Raw genomic sequence first — 27,566 nt, forward strand, 5'->3', positions numbered from 1 at the left:
TGTATTAGAATATACCCCATACACTGTTCTGTGGGTCCCTTGTTTTCACCACTTGACTGCAGAGATGCACTGTAAATTCGATCAACTTTTTATCTTGCATTGAAATAAATCTTCATTAAATTACCATGGCAACATCCATCTATTATCACAAACAGAGGGTCACAGTGAACCAAGGCCTAGCCCAGGAGGCTTGCCAGCCCAGCAAAGGGCATACACACATGTAGGGCATGTTAGAGGTGCAGTTTAACCTAGACAACATGTCTTTGGGCCAGGAGAGGAAAACCAGCCCATCTGGAAAAAGTTGAGGCGACGTGCAGGCTCCACACAGAACAGGCTCCAGTGTGGAATCTAACCCCAGCAATGAGGTGCTAGCTGCAATCCAGTTGTGCTGCCCACTGCTACAGCAATTTAGTTAAAAAGGTTCTCTAGTGAGAACATGTGGTGGGTTATAAATTGTATGTCTGAAATTATTTAGCATTGTTCTTCTCCCCCCTGCAAGGCTCTTGTGTCAGAGTTTCAAATGTGCTTGTGTTTTGAAATGACCTTTGCCAACAGCCATTTCTGTTTAATTATAGTTTCTGTGCTTCAGCCTTTTCCCGGTTTACAAAGCTTCAGAGCACACAGAAAACCGCTCTGGGCAGCTCTACTAGCAAAATTGACAGTCTCTTCTCAACACATAATCAAAACTCTGTTCACATGGCAGCTGTAGTGGTGTATATCATCATTTCGGAACTATCCTTTGCCTGGAGCTGTGGGTTGTTTTATAAACTTTGGGTTACAGAGGTGTTCTGTGTTTGGCAAACTAGTCGGTGGCCTTAGCTGTCATTCAGGGAATGTGTAGTATGTTTCACCAAATTCAGGGGTAAACAAAGGTTATCTTTCAATAAAAAGACATCCAATTTGATTACCACAGATTAAAACTTTATATACTTACATTGAATAAACTATATGACAAACTGCACAAATATAAGAAGCGCTTTGCTGTCATTAAGGAAAAAATTAACTGTATCATAAATTGTAGTTTATTATCAAGTTATTATGATATACCAGTAATCGTCTGAGTGCATGAACAGCCTATTAGATTTTGCAATGACAGCACCTAGAAGCTACTGATAGCTCAGCTGGAACTTTGGGTTTCATGTTCATGACAATATCCAACATTGTAGAATGTATACAGGCTTACTTTCGACTGGGGTTCATTCATAATGAAATGTTGCATAAGAGCACAATTATAACCACGAGGACACTTGCTCTTTTCCTAAAAAAGAAAGACTGTACTATGCAACCGATTTTATTTCTGATGTTAATGTAGGTACTCTACGACAATTATGCTATCATTTGATTATCATATAAAGTACGGGATAATGTACTATCTTCACAGTTTTTTTTGTCGGCAGCAATGTGCTTCCATTCAAACAGGGGTTTGACTGCACATGGTTTCATCTTTTGCACTTTCTAACTTACGCTGTATAATGTAGATAGCCTTATAAGTTCAGTCCTTCAGTAAACTGGTTGTAATAAAAAAAAGTTAATGACATACAGCATTTGTTAGTTTAACTATCAATCCATTTCTTCACCACTTCTCAAAGTTCAGGGTCCTGGGGGAGCCTGTGCATATTTGGCAAGAAATGGACTGTGGGATGGTGCTAGAGCACACAAAGTCCATGCAAATATGGAGAAAACTTGCAGACTTCACACAGGTAGCACCTCAGGTCTGGAATTGAATCCAGGGCCTCAGTGCGGTGAGGCAGTAATGCTAAACACAGCAGCACTGTGCCGCCCATATTCATCTGTGTTCTTCCATAATTCCAGATTGCATCAAAAGTTGGAAAACAACTATTTCACTATTATTTTTTCCACATCATAAGTTGTTGGCAACACCAAATGGAAAAGAAATAGCATTATATTACTGGTGTACACTTGTGTATGTTCTTATCTATTGCATTGTCATTTGACCTAGGATTTTTAAACACGATCTAGTTCTGACACTACAAAAAAAAATCCAGATGAATTGAGTAAGTTTTTTTTATACAGTTAGGATTGTAATATTAGCAGGCAGACTCACTGTGGTGCTCCAGGAATTATCAAGGCACATTTAAAGGAGCATTTGATCATAACTATGATCCAGAACTCCCCTTTTTAATTGTTTTTTCTGGTACTTGTACATTTCCCAAAGAGAACTATACCCAAAATGATGATTTTGAATATTTTGAAACCAGAAATACTGTGACTGGTCCAGATTTCTCCAAAGCTAAACCAATTAAAATGCATATTGCAGTTATCTCCCGATTGTGGGGTTTTATAAAGCAACATATCTGATTAACTCTCATCATTTTTGATGTATACTCTTGAATCAAGCTTTTCACAACGCTCCTTAATTGTTTATATGTGCCAAATCAATCTACAGCAACACCTCGGTTTGAGACACGCATTCCTTTTTCGCTTTCCCCTCTCATTCGTATTAGGTTTGCACAGCAGTGGCCGTTTCTAACATTCACACATTCCAGAACCCCTCTCCAATTACCAGCTGGTCCCAGCCCTGCAGATTGCTGTGCTTGTAAGGCCATCTTGTATTCCCGGGAAACTTGCCACATTTTTCTGTGTGAAGCGTGAGATAGTTACATTGTCATTGAAATGCCGAGCAATACCTTGTTTCTTCACCAAGAACAGACGTTTTACTCCTCCTTAAAACCAGACAGCCAGAAAGAGACTCGCTGGTTCTACTTTTGTCTGCTGATTTGATTAGTTACTTGGTCATTGAAGATAGTTCTGAAATTATGTGGGTTTATAGACTTCTTTTCCCATGTTTTCTGGGGATTTCCTAAAATATACCTTGTATTGACATAAGTCATTATCCTCCATTCCCCCCCACACTTCAGTGTAAATTGTGTGGATACATTCTGGACACCAGAACTGAACCGGTACATAAACGCTGTTTTAGCTTCTGAGTAGGTGATGCACTGTCACAGTAATGAAGTCTGGAGTGCAGTAGCAGGACAACATGCCACTTTTTTTTTTCCCACCCCACACAAATTCAGCTTCATGATGCCAAGCTGAGCAAATAACATGAAAAGCTCAATTTGAGATTCTTTTTAATAGCAGGCCTACTTAAGCATTGTAATCCTCACTGAAAATAATTTAAATGTGCTTAATTTGTACACATTTTAAACGTCTCTCTGTGGAAGAAAGGTGAAAGACGTGTTGAACAATTTTGTTGTGTCACTTGGTATTTACTGTATTTATCATTGATTGAGTGCATGGAACCTTATAGCTTGTCTTCCAACCAAAACTAGCAGAAGTACCAAACAAATGAAAGATTGAAAAACAGAAATATGGAAGGGCAGCAGCTAACTTATGCATGTTTGCTTTTTAATAATAAAGTGTTTTAATTATTTATTACATAAGTAATGTGTTCCACAGGTGTGATGCTTGTAAAGAGTAGCCAGCAGGTTATATGGCTGCCAGCCAGCAGCCATATCACCCTGCAACTCACAACTGGCAACCCACTGAAGCTAAGCAGGTGTGAGCCTGGTCAGTACCTGGATGGGAGACCTCCTGGGAAAAACTAAGGTTGCTGCTGGAAGAGGTGTTAGTGGGGCCAGCGGGGGGCGCTCACCCTGCGGTCCATGTGGGTCCTAATGCCCCAGTATAGTGACGGGGACACTATACTGTAAACAGGCGCCGTCCTTCGGATGAGACGTAAAACCGAGGTCCTGACTCTCTGTGGTCATTAAAAATCCCAGGGAGCTTCTCGAAAAGAGTAGGGGTGTAACCCCGGTGTCCTGGCCAAATTTCCAATTGGCCCTTACTAATCATGGCCTCCTAATAATTCCCCTCTATGAATTGGCTACATTACTCTGCTCTCCTCCCCACTGATAGCTGATGTGTGGTGAGCGTTCTGGCGCACTATGGCTGCCGTCGCATCATCCAGGTGGATGCTACACATTGGTGGTGGTGGAGGGGAGGGTGGAGGGTGGAGGGTGGAGGGGTCCCCATTACCTGTAAAGTGCTTTGAGTGGAGTGTCCAGAAAAGCGCTATATAAGTGTAAGCAATTATTATTATTAATTATTATAAAGAGCTCTTTAAGCAGTTCATATTGTCATTCCTTGGCAGGGATTGAGCAATGCTTTTTGAAGTTTAAAAGATCTGACAAAATGCTTGAAAAATTAAATGTTTTATTCATTCAAGCTGTGAATAAGGTACTCCACGCTTTTGTTTATTCTGATTATTCATTTTATTTTTTCTGATCTAACAAAAAAATTAAGTATATTTTATTGAATAGTCACAGCTTACAGGGAGAATCCATAAGCTTTTTGTTTTGTTCCTCTGGCCTTTTTACCTTTTAAAGCGCATGTTTGTTTCATGCTTTAAAACACAAACACATGGCCTGCTGCTATCTTTTGCCTTGTTTAAAGTTCACCCATCTTTGCTAAGGATGACAGATGTTTGTTTTGGTTCTTTTGTGTCCACAGATTCAGACTTATGTCATTAGACACTGGAAATCGGTCTGGATTTCAAGTGTTTTTTTTTCTGCCAGATTGCCACTTGTTTTTGAAATTAGGGACACGAAAATGTTTTTATTACTTCTCAGGAAGTAATGGTTAGTGAACTTTAGCTGTCCAATAAAAAGACAATGGGCTGTCTAGTGTCAAGTTTTAGGTGGCACGGACTTATGTTTGCTGTATTTATTGTTCACTCTGCAATAGTGACACATGAACAGAAAACATCTGTTTCTTATTGTATTGTACAGTATTTTATTTGTTGTTGCCTCTAAATTGAAGCCCATTTCATATAACAATGAAAGATTTAACTGCTTACAGATCTAGTCATTACTATGACAGATATAGGCATTACAATGAAAAAAGCAAAATGTGCAAATAGGGATCAACTTGGTCCTCTGAGCTAGATAGGCAAAAGGATTTTATTGCATTGAAGTATTTGTTTTGCCTTCACTTTATACTTTTGCAACCACAAAGTAATGTAGCAGTATTGCATAACCCACCTGTCACCTTTCACAAGCACTCCCCAGTACCAGAAATGTAAGTTGGCTTGAAGTCTTGGCTTTATTTTTAATTATAAACCAGATAAGTTTTTGTCCACTTTTGAATTAGCTATTTCTATCACTGCAACTCAACAGATGTCTTTCTATCAATGCACATTGATCTGTGTACAGTGTCACTGAACTGAAAGTAGTGAGCTTTGTGCTACCAGCATGTTATCTACTGTAGCTACCCTTCAGCCTAAAAGGTGACACTGGTTTGGCTGTGGTGACATATTTGCAAAAGCTCTTGTTACTTTATTGGGTACAGACAGTGCAGGGATTTGATAGACTGTCAACCAAAAAAAATGGTATGTGTCCATTGGAACAGCTTGTGAGTAACGTATAGGTTATTTTGCGTTACTGTTCAAACACTGTCTGGACACTTCCTGTACAACGGCATTGGTACTGATATTGCTTTATTCTTTCATTTCTGGACATTTGTACAAGGTGATTAGATCTATATGCTGTAAGCTGTTGGACAATAATTCTAAAATCACAAGAGAAGTTAGAACCTGAGACGATTCCACTACAGTTGCTAGAATTCTTCAGCCCGTTTCAACATGCCCCTAAATCAGATAATGGGAGCTGACAAGTTTTTTATTCCTTTCAATGACGCATCTTATAACATCAAAACAATAAAGAAAATGCCCTTTTGTTTAATACATAGTCATATTTGCTATTTGCATGAGTGATAAATGCGTGTTACCATGTAATATGTGCACAAAATGGGGAAAAAAATAATGGACAGAGCTACCTACATATTTGCATTACAGCACCACAAAAACGAATGGTGGAGACAGACATGTTAAAGTTAATGAAGTCATACATGCTCAATACTTGGGTACTTACTGTATAGGTTAAGGCATACTGTAACTGTGGCACTTTCGAAGCATCTTCTTGTGACAAAATATAACATTCTTACTTGCTTATCACTACTTGCTAAATCAAACGAAACAGTGACTTCAAACGCTGGCAGAACATTTCAATATAGAGCTTAAATCCTTTTCTAAAGCTGTTAAAAGGAAATGTAAAGCAGCTATCCCATTTAAATAGACCTCAGACTCACTTACACAGCTGGTAATCCAGGTTTACTGAGATTCAGCTGTGTTCTGAATTAACGCACTTCTTAGACTGTAGTACAGCTTCATTTCTGTAAAAACTGCTTTTTTCTTAATGCAGACTGCACTAATGGCAAGTTCTTTTATAAATTCATTAAGAAGAAAACTGTAGGACTTTGAATGAATGACTGGCTGTTTGCTAACTATTCCGTGAGAATCAACGTGTTGTGTTTAAAGACTTTAAATTATCTTATCTCTCTAATCTCATTTAAGAGATCCTGGTGCTATATTAAAACTCTTAGTGTCTGCGTTTTACAGGCTTTAGCCTTTTACATTTCGTAATGGGGGCCTTGCTGGTTTACTTGTCCTGGAGGAAAAACTGGACATTTTAATTGCACATCAAGGAATGTCAATATGCTAACACCGGAGGAAATAGTCGTAACACCTTGCACATAACGTGGTTATTATGATCTGCATTTCTAAATAAACCAACACTGTCTCCTCAATATCTTTGTACTAAAATAACATACAGTAATGTGCTGCTCACTTTCCTATAAACATTTTATTTTAACATTTAGTATAGTTTCCTACAGTACATACATTTACTCTGGCTGTACTTCATTTCTTGACCACTCTGACACCCTGTGTAAGATAATAGAAAAAAATCTTTTGGGGAAAAAAGAAATGTAGAAAACAAAGCTCTTATGAAACTCAGATGGAAAGAAAAAGGGTAGTGATTCAGACTCTTAAAGAATGAGTAGGCGTGAGTTTTAAAATGTAGTGTGAAGATGTCAACCCAAACAATGAAAACTGAATGAAAAAGAAGAAATTTTGTGTTTGAGCTGCTGTAATAAACAAGGAAATTTTTTTTTTAAATCCACAAGCCAAATGGGCTAAAACACAGTTTTTCTTTAGCACAAATTGCAAGAATGATGTGGTAAAAACCTTCAAGAATTTAAAGAGTGCAGTAATAATCAACATTAAAGTCATTTTAGGCGTTGAGTACTTGTGCTAATTTCACCCATCAGTTTTCAGTCTGCTTTTCTTGATGAGGTCTGTGGCTTTGTGCCGAAAGCAACATAATGTCAGAATTCTTCTCGGGAATGTTAAGAAGTCAGCTAGGAATGTCAAAAAGTTTTGTTCTTACAAGATCAGGATTCCAAATGCACATCTGCATGTCTGTCTCTGAATGAATTATTGTTTGAGCAGATGAAGCAAAAAACGTTTAAAAATGTACTATAGATAAGAATTGAAGTTAAGTGTAAGTAGTTGTTTACAGCACTTTGAATTGTACTCAAAATACTATATATTCTAATTATCCATTTTCAACACACTTTATCCAATACAGGGTTGATTGGTGGATTATACAAAAAGAAAAAATAAGAAATCTTCTGTTACCACCTTTTAGCCCAGGTTTACTGAAATTTTAACCCTTCCAATCCAAACCATTACAGTGTTTTGATACAACCAGATCCTTACTTGTGCTACTTTGATATCGATAAGGAGGATCAATTAAAGGGTCGGTAAGGAGATGGTTGCAAAAAAGTATTTAATGGAGCAAACTGGAGGTGCTGCAGGTTCAATAGCACTGCTCTAGTCACACCTTACCAGATCATTGAAGCTCAGCAAAACTTTCTGTTCAGTAGGATTCTTCCCTCCAGGGGAATTGGTCAAGTGGTTTGTATAAATGTTGTCAGTTTTCCCTTTGGACCAGATTTTTGGCTAAAGTTCCTCTGTAATTTTATTAAAAAAGCAATTTCTCACTTGTATACCTATTCTGCTATGTTCTCACTAGGAGCTGCTGGCACATAATTGCTGCAGCATTTTACTACAGTGATAGAAAAAGTGGGTTCCCTCCTCTTTATCTAATGTTGAAAAGTGGTATATGAACACAAGTATTCAATGGAGCATAATCTGAATAATTATGAATAGACTCAACAATTATCTAAGATAAGAGAAATAAGACTTTATTAATCCCAAAGGGAAATTGTGGCATTACAGTAGCCCAGCACAAGAAAGACAAGACAGACATCAAGATAAGAGTAATTAAATAAGTATATAGAATACAAAATAAAAGTTAGCAAAATATGCTAGTAGTCACTGTAAAACACTAAAAGATGTGCAAAATCCAGTGTGTACAAATTGAAAATACCAGAGTAAAAACAGTATATCAATTCAATGTCCAAAAGTACATGAGTGCAATATTCTATCCATAGATGAGCAAAAGAAGGGTTAACAGGCCTAGCCTAGGGCAGTGTTATACACCCTGACAGCCGCTGGGAGGAAGGACCTGAGGAAACGTTCCCTTGAACACCGTAGATGGAGCAGTCTGTTGCTAAAAGTGCTCCACTGTCTAATAACAGCCCCATGTAGCGGGTGAGATTCGATGTTCATGATGGCCATGAGCTGGGCTAGCATTCTCCTCCACCACCACCTCCATGGGGTCAAGGCTCAGTCCCAAAACGGAGTCAGCCTTCATGGTGAGGTTATTGAGCCTTACATCTTTTGCAATGATGCTGCTGCCCCAGCACACAACAGAGTAGAAGATGGCTGCTGCCACCACTGATTCATAAAAACTGCGTAGCAGTGTTCCACACACACCAAAGGACCTGAGCCTCCTGAGAAAATAGTCGTCTCTGACCTTTCCTGTATAGGGCATCAGTGTTAACAGATCTAAAAGATTCCCTTGCTATAAGACTTGGTAAAAAAGATCTTATATGACCAGTGTGTTTAGGAATAAAGCTATCAAAACAATCTGCAACATATATGCATATTTCAGTTTGTTTTATTAACATAAATAAAATGTCATTTAAACCAGGGCAAGAGTAAAGAGAGAATTATACTTGTTATATGCACAAATAAAAACTACTCGGGGTTAGCTCATGCGCTTAAAATACTTAAAATAACAGGACCACTGAGAGTGATCCTAGACTGCTCTGTTACAGTTTAAGTCATATTGCCACAAATGGTAATTGGTTAGATGCATTAGCAACCCATGTGACATACAGTTTTGCATGTTAGTGGGTCATTCACTCATGGGGTGAAGCCAGATGAGTTTTCCTTTTTTTTTTTGTAACTGCAGACTGTGAGATGTCTGGATAGACCCGGTTTATGGTTTCCTGGTTTTGACATCATTTTATCCTTCATAATTTCTTCATTAGAATTCCCTCTAAATCATTCCTAAAATACTGACTCGGAAGAGAGCCAGGTACTGGGTTAAGTTTCAAGACCAGAAGTGAACTAGAATAATCTTAACAATTGATCCTAGGCTTGGATTTATCCTACAACAGATTGCAGTTGTAAATCCTATGTCCTGCATATGAAGCATGTACTAATATACATTTTAAACATATTATAGGTAACCATTAGTATTCATTTAATCAGCTATATTTTTGCTGATAATTGTTTTGTACAGGTAACTGTACTTGACACTTACCTTTTTCCTGTTTTTAATGTGTAGGTGTCCGTCACCTGTGTTCTTATCTATGCATTTTTACTGTACTGTATAATACACAGACAACACTATGAAAACCACTGCTCTTATTGGAGTAAGTAAAATTTATTTTAAATTAGTGCATCTTCATTATCATCAGGAGAATATTTTAATAGAGAATTTAATAAATCTCAAATGGATCATGCAGTACACGTGTTCAAGTGCCCAGTGCCCAGTCTAACGTGGGTCTGACTCAGGTGTTTCCTGTCAACACAGTTGCCCAAATTCTGTAATTGGCATTTTAGGCCAAACCTGTATGCTTTTCTGTTGCCTTTGATTCAGAAGAGAAAATGAATCCCAGTTAAGATCCTTCAGTCTAAAATTAATTAAGCATTAGTTCTAAATGTCAAATGTGGTGGGGCAGCTTTTCTATGAAGTGTTGGTGGGGGTGCAGGGGAGCTTAAGTTGGCTCTTACTGTGTGGCACTGTCTGGGTATTGCTTCTTGCCTCCTGAAGGACCCCCTGTGAGTCTGTAGCTTCATCTAAGTTAATTTAAGCAAACAAGGCCTCCAGACATGGTTATTTAAAACACAGCTGCTCCCTGAATCATTTTTGTTCTGTGGGTGTTGGAAAGTATCTGTATACTGATTGCCTGGCTTTAGCCCTTTTCCTGAACATCAAAGTGGTGACCTGCCCAGCAAGCCTCAGCAGCTTAATGATTAGCTAAGGATAGTTAACACAATCTATACCGAATTGGAGGTGGCCTTCATATTTTGTAACTGAAGCGGTTGTGTGAGAGCATGTGAATCCAAATGATTTACAGTATGGTAGGCATTGGTCAGTAAAATTTAAAGTGTATATGCTTTTATATTATTATTATTATTATTATTATTATTATTTTATTATTATTATTAATATTACATTCATATAATATATTTTATTTTTATACACTTTTCCTTTGGCTTAAAAGTTTTTTTGAAGTGAGCAGGAATGTGGTATTTCATTTTTTTTCATTATCCATTAAATTATCCATTTACAGACTTAGACATTTACTATAGAAAAATGCTTGTGTGAAATATAAGTCTTATTCAGACTGTGCAGTAGCTTCGGGGTCATCATGTAGATTGTCTGTGTTCTGGGGTATGTTTCTACATGAAATCGAACATCATCACTATGAGAGATATGAAAAAGAACACAAACGGGGAAAATGCTGTTCTACCAATGTGTCTTGTTCAGTTGCCCTTAACCAATTGTTATGAGGATCTCGTGCAGCTGTTTATAGAAGGATCTAGCATGTTTGACAACATAACTCTGGGTAACAGAAGAAGTGCTTCCCATTCTTGAGTTTTTAACACATCCACCCAATTATCACAAAGTCACTTATTCCTACTTATAATTGTGGCAGTCTATTCTGGGATGACAGGATGCTGCACTCTTGAAATGGCATCAGTCTATCTTAGGGAACATACTAGGGGACCAGACTCCTGTTAAATAGCAACACCACACAACTGCTGGCAAACTCTCACAGAAAAGAAAGTGACCTAGTCCAGAGTAAAGTCCTGGACCCAGGAGTTGTGAGGTTGCATCGCTAACCCCTATACCACTGGGATGGCATCTGTTTGATGCACTTCCTCTTAATTTACATTTTTATAATCAATTTTTGTAAATTTCAATGATGCTTTTAGTGTTACGTTTGCTTTAGGATTCCTTATCTGATGGAGTACAAGTGTGGAGGAGATCAGAGGTTAATAGTTTGAACACACGGTGTCACTGAGACAGAATCCCTGTTAAAAAGAATGCTTTCCCTGAGTTAGTATATCGAGCTCTGCTCTCTTTAGGAGACTAAATATAAATAGGTTCACACATTCCAACTGTTTTGTAAAGCTGTAGAAGAGGAATGGAGGAGAAAGAATAAAATGTACTGAATAGATGCGCACCAGTACTGCATCTGAATAAGACTCCATTGCCAATTTTACATGTATTCTCTACACATGAAATATACACCAATGGGTATTTAAAAAAAAAACATGCAAAAACATGTAAGCAGTCTAGAGAAAACAATATATTGCTTTTGCTAAAAATATAGACCCTGTAAAGTTGAACTCAAGTTGAAACTTTTAATTAAAAATTATTTGTGCTGCTGATCATTGTTTTAAAAAGTTAATGGTATGTAAAAGCCATCTGTAGCAGAATTAGGAAAAATTCTGCAAAATAGTGTTCTTCATAAAAAACAAAACAAATACAAAAACCATCATGGGGTATTCTTTAAAGTAGTATTATTGTTTCATTGAATCCCCTGTGCGTGTCAACTGTCTGAGTGTATAGTGCTTGATCTGTTACTGTGTAGTATAGAGTGTATTAGAGTACATTTCAAATTTTGCATAAATGGGGGAACGTGCAACATACACGTTTGATATAGATGTCATTCTCTTCATGAGGGCAAAACAAATTACTTTTCTGCTGCCTTTATAACCTTTATAAGACTCTTTGAAACTGATTTGGACACTGAAGGGGATGTTACTTCCATGGAATTTGGATAGCATTCTGCTATGACCCTCTTTTGTTGAGGTGAAATGATCTCTGCTTTCTGGGGACTGGCACTCAGTCTATTTAAAGCTGGAGAGGTGGCTGCCATTCAGTCCTGACGGGGCTATACTCATCACTTTCTGATTAGAGCATAAAGATGCTTACAGACTGGGAAGGCCATTTATCACAAACTGTCAGGAAGATAAATGTACAGTAAATGTGGTAAAACAGGTGGAAATGGGGCTCATTGTAAAGAGCTATAGTGTTTCATTAGTCAGTTTTATGTTGATGAGGTGCTCAGAGCTAGGTTACAGTAATAGAAATCCACCATATATAGGATGTGAACTACTGTACAAAGCGGTAGCATGAATAGAATGAACACATCTGTCTAACCAGCCTGGTTTTCCTTTCTGTTTTGCAGGAGAGCTTTGAAGATGCCTTTGATCGCATTCCTATGTAAGTGTGATTGAGTATTTTGATGTATTTACATCCCTTCTCTAATGCACATGGAGCAGGAATTTTGTAGTCATTCATATACTACCAGTATACCAAAGGTAGAAACGTGGTGCAGTGGTTAGGTCTCTGGGCTTACAGCTTCAAGGTTTTAGGTTCAAATCCTGAGTGGGATAGTGTTTTACTCTTGAGCATATTCAATTCAAATTCTATCAATGGTATAAAATCCTGCGTCTTTATATTTGCCTTTTGCTCCCAGTTGTTTGCACTTGAGCACTTTACAGATTTTAAGGTGAATAAAAGTGTCAGCCAAAAACTTTATGTGCTATATGAAACTGCATATTTTAAGGTTTGTATTCATTCCAATTTATTCAATTTTTAGATTCCTTTTCTGCCAACATTAGCAAATTCTTCTACCTACGGTTTTGAATTGGGGAAAAATAAAGCATTTGTTTGTGCATAGATTATTTCACAGGAACAAAGGACTGTTTGAAATCCTCCTATTTTCATGTTTATAGGAAATGAAAGCATTGCATAGGATAGTGTAGCGTTACGAGTTTCCTTAACATGCCATGAAGTAAGTAACAAACGGATGGAAAAAATGTCTGTTCCATATAGCAGTTTTGGGTTTTGTCAATGTCCTTTCTTTTGAGCCTCCTGTTGATATTCTGTTAGTAGAGAAAAAGTAAATAGCACCTATAGTCATTATGGGTCTGTGTGGTGCCATTAATCACAGTTTATAGAGACACAGTGGGTGTGATGTGTTCAACAATTTTTGTTTTCCACTTTTGAGGTGTGTTTTAAATGGGCAGTTTTTTACGTACGTATTAATTTAGATTTCCTTTTAACATAAAGGTACAGGAAGGTGTAGACATTTATAATAATGTGTATATTATAGAAAGTCTTTGGAGCTAACTAATAGGTGGATGCTGCACATTGGTGGTGATGGAGGGGAGTCCCCATTACCTGTAAAGCGCTTTGAGTGGAGTGTCCAGAAAAGCGCTATATAAGTGTAAGCAATTATTAATTATTATTATTATAATATGTGCAGCAGGTTGCTGCATTTGGAAACAAATATATTTTTAAGAGTGTGGACATGGGAATTACAGAATAAAAGGGTTATGGCCTAGGAGATTTAAAATGGGCAAGTCCAGCTAAAAGCGTAAACCTAATGCTGTGTCAGAATTAAAATGCTGATGTCTGAAAATCATACTGGTGGATTTATGGACTAACCAGCACATGCACCACATTAGCAAGGATGAGTGCCTGAACCTGCTCGTAGACCAACTGTTCATTCACTTTCTAATCACCTCCGCCAATTCATGGCGGCATCAGAGCCAGTCTCAGTAAGCTGCGGGCATAAGGAAGGATATACCCTGGATGGGACACCAGTCCATTGAAGGGCACACACAGATACACACTCACACCATGACCAATTTTCAAGTAGCCAATTAACCTACCAGTATGTCTTTGGAAAATGGAACACCAGAGGAAAACCGTGGAAAACATGGGGAGAACATGCAAACTCCACAGATATCACCCCAAGTCTGGAATTGCTGCCCCCTGCTCAGAGTATGAATGAGATTTGCTAGTACTTATTTTAGTGACTCAGATTTCTAACCCATCGGTTAAGTCTGTAATGTATTACAAATTCCTGTTGATACTTGATAGAATCTCTTGCAAATAATTTAGATTAATGGTACTGTATGATCAGGTACAAGGGGTCATACTATCTGCTGTTTGTTTTAGAAAACATGCTGTCGGTTAACAGAATTACTGCAGTTACTGACCCAGTGGGACATATTTAATTTTTTTAGCTCTTTTGAAGTTTAAAAGGTGTGCTTGGTTCAAGGCAGGGTAAATTAAAAGCTTTTCCAAGCTTTTTTTTTTTAGGTCCTAGTTTAGGCAGCCCTAGAGTCCTGTCCAAGTATATGGCTTCACCAGGCACCAGCTCAATGAAACCAAGTTCCCTTGACCTCTCTTGCCCAATTCAATTTTTTTGTGACACTATAAAGACAAATAGCAGCCTTGACATAAATGAAAAATATAACTGCGCTGAAACACAGACTTCTATATGATTATATGATTCATACTATAGATGTAAAAGTACACTGAAACCCATTTTAAGAGTGACCACTTTTATGTAAACCTAGTTTGTACACTAGCAACAGCAAGAAACAATGGAGCTTTCATTGCCTTATTGCTCTTTCTGTTGTGATGTTTTCCTGCTGTTACCCAGAAATTGCAGGTCTTGACTGATAATGGCAACTGCACCCCACATTTTCAGTTTACCATTAGAGTCAGTTGCCTTGCTTTGAAGCATCAAGAGGTCACTCTGCAAGAGTTACTAAATATCTGTGTCTTGTGTGCTAAAAAGCAAATGGTTTTGTCCTGGTATGTTGGCAGGCTACAGAAATAGACTTATGTGCGGTCGGTGATGGTTTCTGTCTTCATTTTTCTTTTCAAATAAAAATAGTATTTTTGTAAAAATAAAACTACTAGACAGTTTGTCTACTGGTATTGCAGTATTCTTGGATTGATTGAAATACTATTTGTCGATTCCGAATAACTGGACAGATTTCTTGCAGTGGGCTGTAATACTTGTTGTGGTTCAATCAAAATACTTATTTGAGACCTTGTCCTATATTAATGGTTATACAGTATGCTTAGAATTAGAGGATAGAAAAGTTAATTTAAAGTCAGAATTGTGTGCTACAGCATTTAGACTAAAAGCAGACAGAGAAGCTTGTATTTATGTAAAATGCAAGCATTTTGTATGGTTTTCCCTGCATGATACACAGTTTCATTGTCCTTGGTCTTTTGACCTTTCTTACACTTGCAAGTGATTGACTTTCCTAAGTGCAAGGCTGCCTCCACATCAGAATCAGAATCACTTTTATTCGGCAGTACGTGTCAGTTACAGGAATTTCCCTTGGTACATTTGCTATACCAGCCTGCTCGACACAAAACCCACACAGGTGCAAAAGGAGCATTAACATTACTGACATTGTTACACTGGACAATATACAGAAGATACATTATAGTATATATAAGACATGGGCACATTCACATTTTACAGTACGGTGGAAATATACGAACAATAGACATTGGAGTATATGCAAAACACATGGCAAGTTCAGACCATGTGTGAAAGTGCGGTCTGAGGAGTAAGGTGCAACTATGTAAACATGTTGGGAAGACATGCCAGTTCTTAAGCTTAAGATATACAAGATGTGTGAACTAAGCAGTAATAATAGTTCAGTTTGTTTTTTTCAGATGAAATGGGAAGTTGTTGGGGGAAGGATGCTGGTTAAGCAAGGATATGGCATTGGGAAAGAAACTGTCCAGGTGTCTGTTGGTTTTGGTTTTGGTTGCTTTAAAATGTTTTCCGGGAAACCTTTGAAATAAATGATGACTAGGGTGGGAGGGATCTGCAACAATTTGGTAGCCTGTTTCACTGCTCTAGATTTGTAAAGCACGGTGAGGGATGAAAGATTGCAGCCAATCACTTTCTTAGCACACTGAGCTGTGATCAGTTTTTGGACTGTGCAGTAGCGGAGCCAAACCAGACGATGATAGAAGTAATCACACTTTCAATAATGGCTCTGTAGAACTGTATGAGAATAGATTATGCAATGCCAAGCTTCTTGAGATGTTTAAAACATGTACATGCGCTGCTGTGCTTTCTTTATAATGGAAGCAATGTTTTCATCCCAGCGGAAAGTGTTTGAGGTAGGTGCCCAAGAATCTGCAGGATTCCACCACATTGACAGCAGTGTCAGAAAATTGTCAGAAAATTGAGAATCCATTTGAAAATGGACTGATTAACATTCATATCTGAGAGTTTGCTCAGTAGTAAATCGGGAATGATTGTATTAAATGCTGAGCTAAAATTCACAGTATCGTCCACTGACCTTGGCCTTATATGCAAGCTGCAGGCGATCAAGGTGAGTAGCAGTAGCAGTCTTTAAGTAGTTGAAAATCAGACGTTCAAATGTTTTCATTATCACTAACTAGAGTGCGATGGGTCTATAGTCTTTAAGGCAGGTTATTTTGTCCTTTTTTGGAACAGGAACAATAACAGAAGATTTGAAGCAGCCTGGCACCAGGACAATGATAAATAGATACTTTATTGATCCTGTGGGGGAAATTGCAGTGCAACAGCAGCTTAGCACAGTCAACACAGCACAGTGTGTTGACAATATCTGTAAAGATTGGAGCAAGTTGGCCAGCACAGTGTTTTAGTGTGGCTGGAGATACACAGACAGGTCCTGCTGCCTTTTTATAGTTTTGCTTTTTGAATAGCCTTAACAAATTCTTTTCTTTGATTAAAAGAGTATCCACAAGACTTGTAAAAGGCATTAAATCTTCCTGAGAGATTGAGTGAGAGTGGGTGTGGCACTGCAGTTGAGTGGGGGACATATCTGGGTGAATCACGAGACTGCCATGGACAAGGTCGTTGGAGATCCTTTGTGTTTCAAATCTACTGTAAAATGTGTTGAGGTTGTCTGGTAGAAACTGATCAAAATGTATCTGAGGGGGATTTCCTTTTGTAATTGGTAATAGTTTGGAGACCTTTGTTGGCAAATTGTTGTTGTAGTTTGTCCTTGTAATTCCTTTAAGCAGATCTTTATTGCAGATTTTGAGCTGGTTTCTGGCCTGTCTATAGTGGTCCCTGTCACCACTTTTGTGAGCTGCTTCCTGTGCTTTTCGAAGGACTCTTAATTCCTTTGTGAACATTCAGATAATCCTAGTTCTTCATGCCTACTATTTATGAGAAATGAGCCAAGATTACAAAGCTTGCCAGCAGTGCAAACATGCTGCTAATTTAGAAATGTTAAGGTTTTAAGGATTTTGCGATTACTCAGTGAATATCATTATCCTAGTTGGTTCTTTTCATATCATATGAATATACTCACATGCATTTGGTCTGTAGCACTAATAACACTTGTGAATACAGTGTTTCACTCAAGCCCCTTATCCTTAACTTGCTTGTAGTCGTATTAGAACCTTTGAATAATGAGCCCATGCTGCCAGTCTGCAAACATGTCCTGTTTGTCATTCCCTTTGAATGAGCAGTTTTGAATCACCTTTATTAAAACCTCATGAAAATAAAAAAAAACACTACTACAAACTGAATTAAAAGAGGTTTACTGGATTTATATGATCTATTACGTTGTAGTGACTGTGTATTTCCTTTGGGAATAATAATAAAAAAATAATGGGGTGAAACTGAGTGGAGTAAGCTGTTCTTCTGTTGTGTATGGATAATAAAGTTCGCAGCACTTTAATAATTCAATGACCAGTAATTCAGTTTGTTTGTCTCTGTGCTGTCAGAAGCTTCCATATGTTTAAAAAGCCTATACTTGCTATTTTTTTATTTTGGCATTCAGTTGCCTTACAGTTGGGAGTCATGATGCATTAAAGTAGCAATTATTTGTAATGCACAGAACCTACTGCAAAACAAAAATGAAGCAGATAATGTAAAAAATAAATGGAAGTCATGATTGCGAAAGAATTTGAACTTAAATGTAGGTGCACAAAATTTACTTAGAGACACAATTAGTTGAGTGGCCACTGGCTGTGTGCAGTGATAGTGTTTCAAGTCATTTCAGAATATACTTACCTCTGTGAGGTACTAGGTCATTTAGCTAGTGAATTTCAAGCAAAGGTTCAACCATGAAGACCAAAGAGCTTTCACGACACCTCAGGATAAAACTTGTGTAGCAGCCCAGATCAGGAGAAGAATATAAAAACGTTTCAGAGATCCTTTGAGCATAGTGAAGTCAATCATAAGAAAGCTGATGGGACCCAGACAGTTTCCCAATAGGTTACAGAATTCAGTGGCAGGAAGCAAATGTCCATGGGTCAACAATATCCTGGTCACTCCACAATGAGGGCTTGTATAGAACCAAACAATAAAGACCAACTACAGGGATAAACATTGTATCAAGCTCATGTATAGTTGGTAAAGACCTACCCAAAAAGACTTGCTGTTGTAATTGCTGCCATTGGTGGATATTTATCTGAAGTATTTAGAAGTCTTCAATACTGAGTTATTCAGTTATTTAGTACTGAATAATTCAGATAAGGTCTAAATACTTATGCAATCAACACATCTCAGTTTTTTCTCTTCTAAAGGTCTGAATAAAGTTAAAAAAATGCGTATACCTCTATTTGTCGATGCATTTTGTAACCACTTCATCTACTGTAACATCTAACTAGGAAGCCAGAGCCTATGTGGACTAAGAAGGAGTGTACACCCTGGATAGGACACCAGTTCTTCTTAGGACAGACAGACGCGCACACACTTTTACCAGCACCAAATTTTCCCAGAAAACATATAACCTGCCACTACTGAATGTCTCTGGACTGTGGGAGGACACCAGTACAGGAAACCCTAGTGAACATGGAGAGAACATGCAAGCGTAATGCAGATAGCACCCTAGATCCAGAATTAAACCCAAGTATAGATATAATTAAACCCAGTTGATATGTTCTGTTATTCCTGTCCACAAAATGAGGAGTTGTTCATTCAAATGTTCATTTAAATTAATAAATATTTTTTTTTTATGTGAAGCCTTCCAAAGATTCTTGTCAAAGAGCACAGGAGAGCGTCAGTTATGACTGGGGTTTTAAAGTTGTCCCTCTTTCATCAATCATACATTTTAAGTATACTTTTAATCTGTGAGAAAAATAATCAATTAGAATGGCATTATTAGGTTTCAGCAAGAGGAAAACAAACTGAATTTCAAAGCACTTTGATAAGTTTGCTTGGAGTAAATCTAATCAAAAGGCCATCGTTTGGTCAGTATTGCTGAAATTTTCACCATCTGGAATATACAGTAAGCCTTCCGCAGTTCTGCATTGAGCCCAACCTGGTAGACAAATCACATTTGGATTGATTTGATTTCATTATTGCCTTTTGCTTTTTTATTTTGTTGATGTTTTACCAACAGAGAGGGTGTAAAAAAATTGCAGCAGAAACCAATTAACTGGACTAGCTTTGTGACTGCAATAAGTGGAACATTTTCTGGGCATTTCGGACCAAGAGGGTGAATTTCCTTGTGTGCAGTATATAACAAGAAAGAAGAATTGATGAGGTAGAATCCCCACCTCCTCCCTGTACAGACACTTTCTATCCTCGCTGATGATAGCTTTCACTGTTAGAAGGTGGAAGAGGTAGAGAGCTTAAACTGTGTTGAGAATAGAGAGCAAAGACTGATAGGAATGGTGAAGGTGATTGGGACTCAAAATTTCGCCTCAGTGGGTTTTGGGTCTGTGGTAGCAAAGTGAAACTCAGTTTTGCTGTAGGTGGTATTACTGCTCAACCCTTCTGGGAAGTGCTATTATCAGGCTCAGAGGGTGATGAATCGAAGGGAGAGGGAGAAAGAGGAGGTGCTCACTGCGGTACTGCAGCTTTCTGGTTGCTCCTTCCCCCTGCAGAGCAGCTGCTGAAAACCATGGCGATACCTGCTGGTTCCCCTTTTGAATTAGGAGCCTGTGTGGCGTCGCTCAGCATTTGTGAACTTTGAACAGGCTCATTAGCTCTCCAAGCAATTGGTGAAGGATGGAAGAAAAGAGAAAAGTGCTGCCCTTCTCCCTCTCTTTCTATATCGGTTTCCTTCCCTCCCTCAGTTTTTCACAAACATTAAGCACCGGTTCCCTCCCTCTGTCTCTCCCTCATGGGGCATCAAAAAAAAAAAAAAGATTTATGAAAAAACTGTATCTGCTCGGAGAGGCTTACACTGGGTCCTCCATAGCTCTGGATTATAGAACTGGGTAACTAGTCCCTTCCATTGTGTCACACTGTAAGTACAAGCTCTTTAAACAGCTTAGTTTAAGACAGTTAAATTGGTCAATATGTGTTTATTAGTGTTTGGGTGCATGCCTGCAAGACTTGATGGATTTTTTTTTAGTCCATATGTCTTTTAATATTAATTTTGCAGTATACATTATAATGGAACTACACAGAGGTTGTTGTCCAAAATACTTTTATCGAGGAGAATGATTTAATTTAAGGATTATTTAAAGCTATTACAACTTAAGTGCACAGGATACATAAATGTGATTATAAATACATCTTTGTATTTGGAGTGGATGAATGTGTACTGGATATGCAGTATGTGGTAAAAGCAAGACTAACACTAACAGCAGCAGAAATGCAAATGATGTTTAATTTGCTTTAAAGTCATTTTCAGTTACTGTCACTGTAGTGGCGCACACTGCAGATGACTGGTACTTAGGCAATGCAGAATTGCAGCAATGTATTAATTTTTTTGTTTGCCAGTGCTATTTTTAGACCTTGAGTATTAACTCTCATGGCCAGTGTGGAGTGTCGACTTTACAGTATACCTCCATGTTTGCAGTGGGTTGGGCTAGTTAATAATGTAGAGCAAGCATGCTGCTCTTCTCAGGATACTAAAGGGTTCTGTTGCTGAGTGGTTCTCTAGGTGATGTAGAAAAAACAAAAGGCAGTCTGTCCTTCAGCATCAGGGTGGTGCCCCATCTTATATGGTATATCCAGGGGAAAAAAAACAAGATAGCAGAAAAAAGGTCTGCCCGATCTTTTCATTCCTGGAAAAAGTTCTTGTCACTGTAAGAGATGTGGGTAGTTTCAAAGCACAAAACCAGCAGTAATGATATAAGGAAGAAAAGGTTAGTATCAGGAGAAAGTGGAGTGTGACCTAGATTACAGCACTGCATCTGCTGAGACACTGGTGAATGCAGGACTTGATCATCTTCCAAGAGAAAATAAACCAAAAGACAGGGATGAACAGAAGGGAGACAGAATAATTTATGTATGCTTTTGCAGTTAACTGATTTCTGTTATTTCTCTCTCTGACAGCTTGAAGAAAGTTTTTAATCCAACGTCTTTATACTTATGACCTTGGCTGACGTCACCAGAATTTTTTTCTAATAGCCTTGAATCATTAGTAATGTTAATTTAATGGAGTGTTTACCTACCCATAGTATCCCAGACATCAAAGAGGAATGGGATATAGTGGGTATGAAGGTTAGATTGTTGTGTAACTGTCAGTAGCGTTATGTTTCCATGTTTACAGGTTAGGATCCCTTGGAAATTTATTGTTGAGAGAATCTGATTGCTGCTCTGTATGTTTTCTCTGGGTATCTTTAATACCTGAAAGGCCACAGGAGAGTGAAGATCTGTTTTTCCTCATTGTTTGCCTTATCTCAAGTGTTTCTCTATAGCTCCATAGCCAGTACTGGTTATACTGGTCAAACATCCTCCAAGTACTGTATAACACTTCTTTTAAATCCTTCCTTGGAATCATTCTAGTACGGAACAGGCCCAGCATTTCTTAACATCTGAGATCTGATGAAGTTAGGCTAAATGTTGGTAAAGTTGCTGTCTTTTTTTTTTTTGGTCCTGTATACATTTAAAATTCTCATGCATTGCAATACCTTCCAACTAGAATAGAAAGGAACTCACTATGTTTTTGTTACATCAGGGCATCCAAGATGGATCTGAAGATGGCCTTAGAAGAATGCAGCATTGCACTAAACCTCTTTTTGAACAACAAGTTCTCTGAAGCTTTGGATCTTCTCAGGCCTTGGTATGTATTTTGGGCAATTTCAACAATTTGTTGCTAAAAAAGGCATGTCTAACCTAAACCCACAATTGTGCTAATCTTCATTGGGAAAGTTATGTATTAATAGGTGTTTTAACTTCAGAAAATAAACCCGAATCATAAATATGTATTTCCAGTGTACTAAATCTCTTTTATTTTTTTGAGCAAACAAATTGGCTATTGGCCTTTATTGTAAATGTTCTGTGCTTAATTTCATTGATGTAAATAGTACAGCCTCGTGGTTACGTGGCATGATTTTTAAAACTAAAATTCAATTTGGTGGATTATTCCATAATTTTCAGCACAGAATGCAAGAATGAATTGGAATATTTTAGAATAGCGTCCTCAAAAGAGGTTTTCTCATTCTATACCAAAGCAGAATGATTTTTCTGGTTGAACACTTCCAGTTCTGGCATGAGAGGCCAAGTGTTTCTGGATTTTTTTTGTTTTGTAGTGGCTTTGGTGGTTCTGAGGGTTGAACAGAGTTTGTTGGTCTTTGCTTACTTCTCAGTGGGTGTCGGAGCTGACCCAAAAGTCAATGGACTGAGTAACACTCTGAACAGGATGAATATAGTAAAAAGGAATAATTGTGCAAGATTAATTGCTTGGGAGCTCTTATCTGAAAGTTGGAATAGTGTTTACAAAGATTACAGAGCAATATTTATGATTTGAATAACAGACCTCCTTCAATCTAGCTTTCTGCTTTTCTGTGTATTCTCTGAACTATCCTGTCCACTACTATTAATCTGCAAAGAGAGAGGACCAGATTAATTCTTCTCTTTTGGTTGGCTAACTGACCTTTGGTTTACAAAACATTGCATTTTGAGGATTTAGTTGACAGAACCAAAATAGTAGGCCTGTTTGTGACAGCACGTAAGCACATGCATCACATTTGTATGTATAGTGTAATGTTTGTGTATGTGTACGGGTTCAATATTGAAATAAAGGGTTGTCTGCAGAGTAAATTCCTTGAGTGTTCTGTGTTGCCTAGCAACAGTGTATCATCTTTACCTTCTGTTGAATTCTGAGTGCATCCTCTTGTTACAGAGCCCCTATGCAAGACTGCCTTGCAAGGAACTCTTAGTGTGAGCAGATAATCTACTTTAGGGCCGTAGTAATACAATAGCACGTTGTATTACTAATTTACATTGTAAAAAGAATTATTGCGTTGTTGGGTTCTTGAGTCACTGTGGGCATTGTAATTTCATTTGTCTCTCATTGTAATTTCCATTTTTGCCAAGTAGTGACCCAGTGTATGTGGATGTAAACCTTGCAATATTAAAATCTAGCAAATTTGTAGTTTTTATTTAATATGTAGAGCGCAGTGGTAAGAAGGGTTTATTTTCAAAATCTTGGGATGTTCTATAACTCTTAAGTTGTTTAGCTGAACGAAGCAATGTGTAATAATGAAAGATTTATCTGGGACCAACTGATGACTAACTGTGGTGACTGGGGACACTGTGCTGAAGGAAGTGCCATCCTTCACTGTGTGTCACTTCTACTGGTAAGACTAAGAGTTGTTAACCTTGATGTCCTGGACTAATTCTGCTCTGGGCTAGCACAGTCTGGCCTCCTTAATGTCCTTAATGAATTGAACTGGTGAAATAGCGTCTCCCTTCTCTACCTCATCGACTGTGTTGTGGGGTTGCTAACATCAAGTGAGGCTGCCCAGGTGAAGAATGAATTGGGTCCCCTCCCACATGTGAAGCCATTTGGGATCATTGAGGATGTAAGGTGCTTTATGAAAATGCAAGGAATTGGTAATGCGTCTTCACATTTTGCTCTAAAGAAGTGAGTACTTAAGATAAGATCACTTTATTGGCCATATATAATTTCTTGTATTAGGAATTTGTCTTTTCACATACCCCAACTTTCTCTCCATGAGACACACAGACAGGGAAAGAAGCTTGGGGTCAGAGTGCAGGGTCAGCCATTTGTACGGCACCCCTGGAGCAGTTGGGGTTAAGGGCCTTACTAAGGGGCCCAACGGAGTAGGATTGCTCTGCCGGCTGCGGGATACGAACTGGCAACCTTCCAGCCACAGGCGCAGATCCTTAGCCACAGAGCCACTTGCAACAAGGTTTCTCAATCTGATGTTTCATCAAATCTGTGATCAAGACAAAACTGTGTTCTGACTTGATATGTGCAGTCTATGTGAAGATGACGGGTAACAGATGTTTTTCCTTTGAAATCTGTATACTGCTGTTGCTCATTTTGTAATTAATGAAAGCCTTGCCGGTTGTACAGTCTTTTGCAATATGATGTGACTGATTGACTGTTGGTTGACTGCAGGGCTAAAGAGAGTATGTATCATGCCTTGGGGTACAGCACCATCCTGGTCATGCAGGCAGCCATGACCTTTGAGCACCAGGACATCCAGAGGGGCATCAGCACAATGAAGGAGGCTCTTCACACCTGCCAAAGGTAGATGAGTCGTATGTGGATTGTCTTGATGCTTTCTTGTCTCTGTTCCTGATCACAGCCTCCCTCCAACTTGTGAAATTCCAGTTAATAAAAATAAGAAAAAGCTTCTTTCTTATAAGAAACATAAGAAAATCCAAGTTTCTAATGTAAATTGTCTGCAACCATCTGTAGTATAACATGGGGGAGTGGATGGGTATCCTGGGTTGCCTCGTAACATTTGGTTTAAGAACAAAGCAGAAGACATGCCAACTTAATAAAAGAGCAGAGCTCACATGATGACGGAATGCTTTTCTATCTTTAAAGTCTTGAAAGGAATATTTCAGTGTGACAACTCTCCCAGATAAAACTGCAGATAGCTATCTTGCAAAAACAGCTTAAAATGTACTGAATGTATACAGTGCCTTGCAAAAGTGTTTTCACCAAACCTAAATGTTTTGTTGCAAACTCCAAAATTAGATTTTTGAAAGCTCCAGGGTTTTCCTATAATATTCACTACCCAATTAAGGGACCTTTCAGAGATTGCTGTAGTTATACGGAAATCATGTGAAGCACTGTTATTGCACACCGACAGGGCTCCTTCAACTAATTGTGTGAATCTGAAGTACTTTTGTGTACCTGTGCTCATTTAGGTTTGCCATAGCAAAGTGGGAAAATAATTAGGCAAGACAATGTAATTATTATATAGGGTAAATGAATATATAAATATCCTAGCCCTAAATTAAATTAAACAAAATAATCAGAATTTCCCTACAAATGTATAGTCTTCTCCAAATTTGAGAAGACTGCATATTTGTAGAGAAAAACCAGGATCAAAATATTTAAAAATATAATGCATACTGTTAGCTGATAAAACGTTTTATCTGATGGAAATGTTGTTAAACATCTTTTTTTTCCTTTTTTAGATGAACATGTTGTCAGAAGGTCTGAGGAGAATGTGGCTTTTTTCTTATTTCTTTACTTGTATCACCATTCTGTCCAGGTTTCGAAAAAAGAACACAGTTGTAGAGTCTATATCCAATTTAGTGACCAAACAAGCATCGGAACAGCTCAAAGAAGGTAAGACAAAAATATGTCTAACTTAGATTAAAGGTGTCCATCTCCTCATCTTTTGTTATGATGACCTAGCTACCCTGTACTGAAATGGAAAGTTCTGTATATCCCTAAATCTACATTGTATTTTCATTTTGCATCTGGCCTACTGTACAGTATATTACGTAATTAAGATATGCTGAATTATGTGAATGAACTAAACCTTTTCTCTGGTCTTTAACCAGAATTTAAGATAAGATCTTTCTTGCGGTCTAGAAATGGAAAGTCAAATAGCATTTTAATACTTGTGGATTGTGAACATTGAGGATTGCAGTTGGAGATCTCTTACACACTGTAGACCTCCAAAAATATTGGGAAAGCATAGTAGTTTTTGTTCTAATATGTTCAAATGTATGTATGCAAGTAAAATGTAAATTATACTTATCATTCATATTAATCTCACAAATACGATTACAAATACAAATTTGTTGACTATAAAGCAAAAATAAGTGTGTAGAATTAGCCGCCCCAGTTCTTGAGCACTGTGTGTAAAGCATTTCATGATTCCATGAAGTGCATAAAGAGACCTGTGACCGAGACAGTGTAGGCATGTTTTATAAAGTTCTGTAACAATTCTGTTCATTATTACTTTTGAACTGACTTTGATTTGGTTGTGGCTGGCATGGGGATGCAGTGGCTAGCATTGCTGCCTTGCAGCACTGGAGCCCTGGGTTCAATTCCTATGGTGCTATCTGCGCTGCATGGAATTTGTACTGTATGTCCTCCTTATGTCGTATGGGTCTCTAGATACTCCAGTTGCCTCCCACAGTCCAAAAACATTATGGTTGGATAATGACTGACTTATGAGAAGAAAAACACCCTGGTTTGAGCGAGTGTGTGTTTGTGGTCTGTGTGTGCTCTGCAATGGACTGGTGTCCTGTCTGGCTTGTATCCTGCCTTTTGCCCGTTGCTTGCCGAGATAGCCTCCAGCTACCCTGCAACCCTGTATTGGAGAAAGCAGTTTGAAAAAGGAATGGATGTTTGGCTCTGTTGGGGAACAGGAGAGAGTGAACAGTCTATATTTCTGGATCAAAAAAGGCTACCAGAGGGTTCTCCCGAGTGGCTCAATCAGTAATGGTACTCACTCTGAGCATGGTCATGGGTTCAAGTCTCCCCAGACTGCAGTGCACAATTTTCTGGTGGTAGAGTTAAATTTCTCAGGTTCCTGGTGTCCTCCCTGGCGCTTGAAGGGGTACCATTTGTAGGTGAGGGATGCGCCTCTCCTTCAGTTGGTGCTGTACCTCTGGTATGGGGCTGTGCAGCCTGTGACCTGTTAAAAGATGAGTGGCTCTAAAGGAGGCCGAGTCAGAAGACTCAGTCATTACTTTTTAATTTTCCTCTGTGTGTAGTCATGGTGTTAGTTGTTAAGAACAGATGTGAAAAAGTCAAACAAAAAAGAGAGAATTCTAAATGTATTAATAGAGACTAGAGCAGCTTCATAAAAATCCAAATATTTCCAATTAACTAAAAATAAATAAATCTCAATTAATCAGATTCAGTTTTGGACACAACCATCTTTACTGCAACAAGAGACAAACACTCACCTGACTTGTTTGAATTAGGTATTTAATGGCTTCTTGAATATTGCCCATGATGGTAGTTTTGATTAGATTTATGTTTTCCAACTTTTCCAACTGGAAAATAAGTTAAAGTGTAGTTTCAGTAAATCCTGCTGTTCCCATGTAGAGGAGATGCATGCTGAGATCTGCTATGCTGAGTGCCTGTTACAGAAAGCAGCTCTCACCTTTGTACAGGTAAGTCTCTAGTACTTTCTCTAAACAACTTTGAATCCTTGTTTCATTATCATTGTTTGTTAATGAGGTTAGACTATACTTCTGAATTTAAGTATTTGAAAATGTAACTTCACATTCAAGCCCCTAAAGAACTAATAAAATCCCCTTTTACTTTTTTACAGATAAACTATTGTCCCCTAGAGGATTTTTTTATG

General features: G+C 38.1%; 1 protein-coding gene across 3 annotated transcripts in view; it reads left to right on the forward strand.

Moving 5' to 3' along the window:
* Positions 1-27,566, forward strand: part of ttc39b (tetratricopeptide repeat domain 39B) — a 56,711-nt gene that overhangs the window by 9,897 nt on the left and 19,248 nt on the right. For 2 of the 3 annotated variants that reach the window (XM_088627135.1, XM_088627127.1), the window contains exons 2-6: positions 12,481-12,515; positions 21,986-22,090; positions 24,398-24,529; positions 25,509-25,585; positions 27,305-27,372. In XM_088627135.1, coding sequence (XP_088483261.1) covers positions 12,481-12,515; positions 21,986-22,090; positions 24,398-24,529; positions 25,509-25,585; positions 27,305-27,372 — 417 coding nt within the window. Of the gene's footprint in view, positions 1-12,480; positions 12,516-20,238; positions 20,324-21,985; positions 22,091-24,397; positions 24,530-25,508; positions 25,586-27,304; positions 27,373-27,566 lie in introns of those variants that run through there. The other variant, XM_088627141.1, reaches the window with a different exon arrangement.

Source organism: Lepisosteus platostomus, chromosome 1 (genome assembly GCF_059453375.1).
Source record: "Lepisosteus platostomus isolate fLepPlt1 chromosome 1, fLepPlt1.hap1, whole genome shotgun sequence".
NCBI classification, from domain to species: Eukaryota; Metazoa; Chordata; class Actinopteri; order Semionotiformes; family Lepisosteidae; genus Lepisosteus; species Lepisosteus platostomus.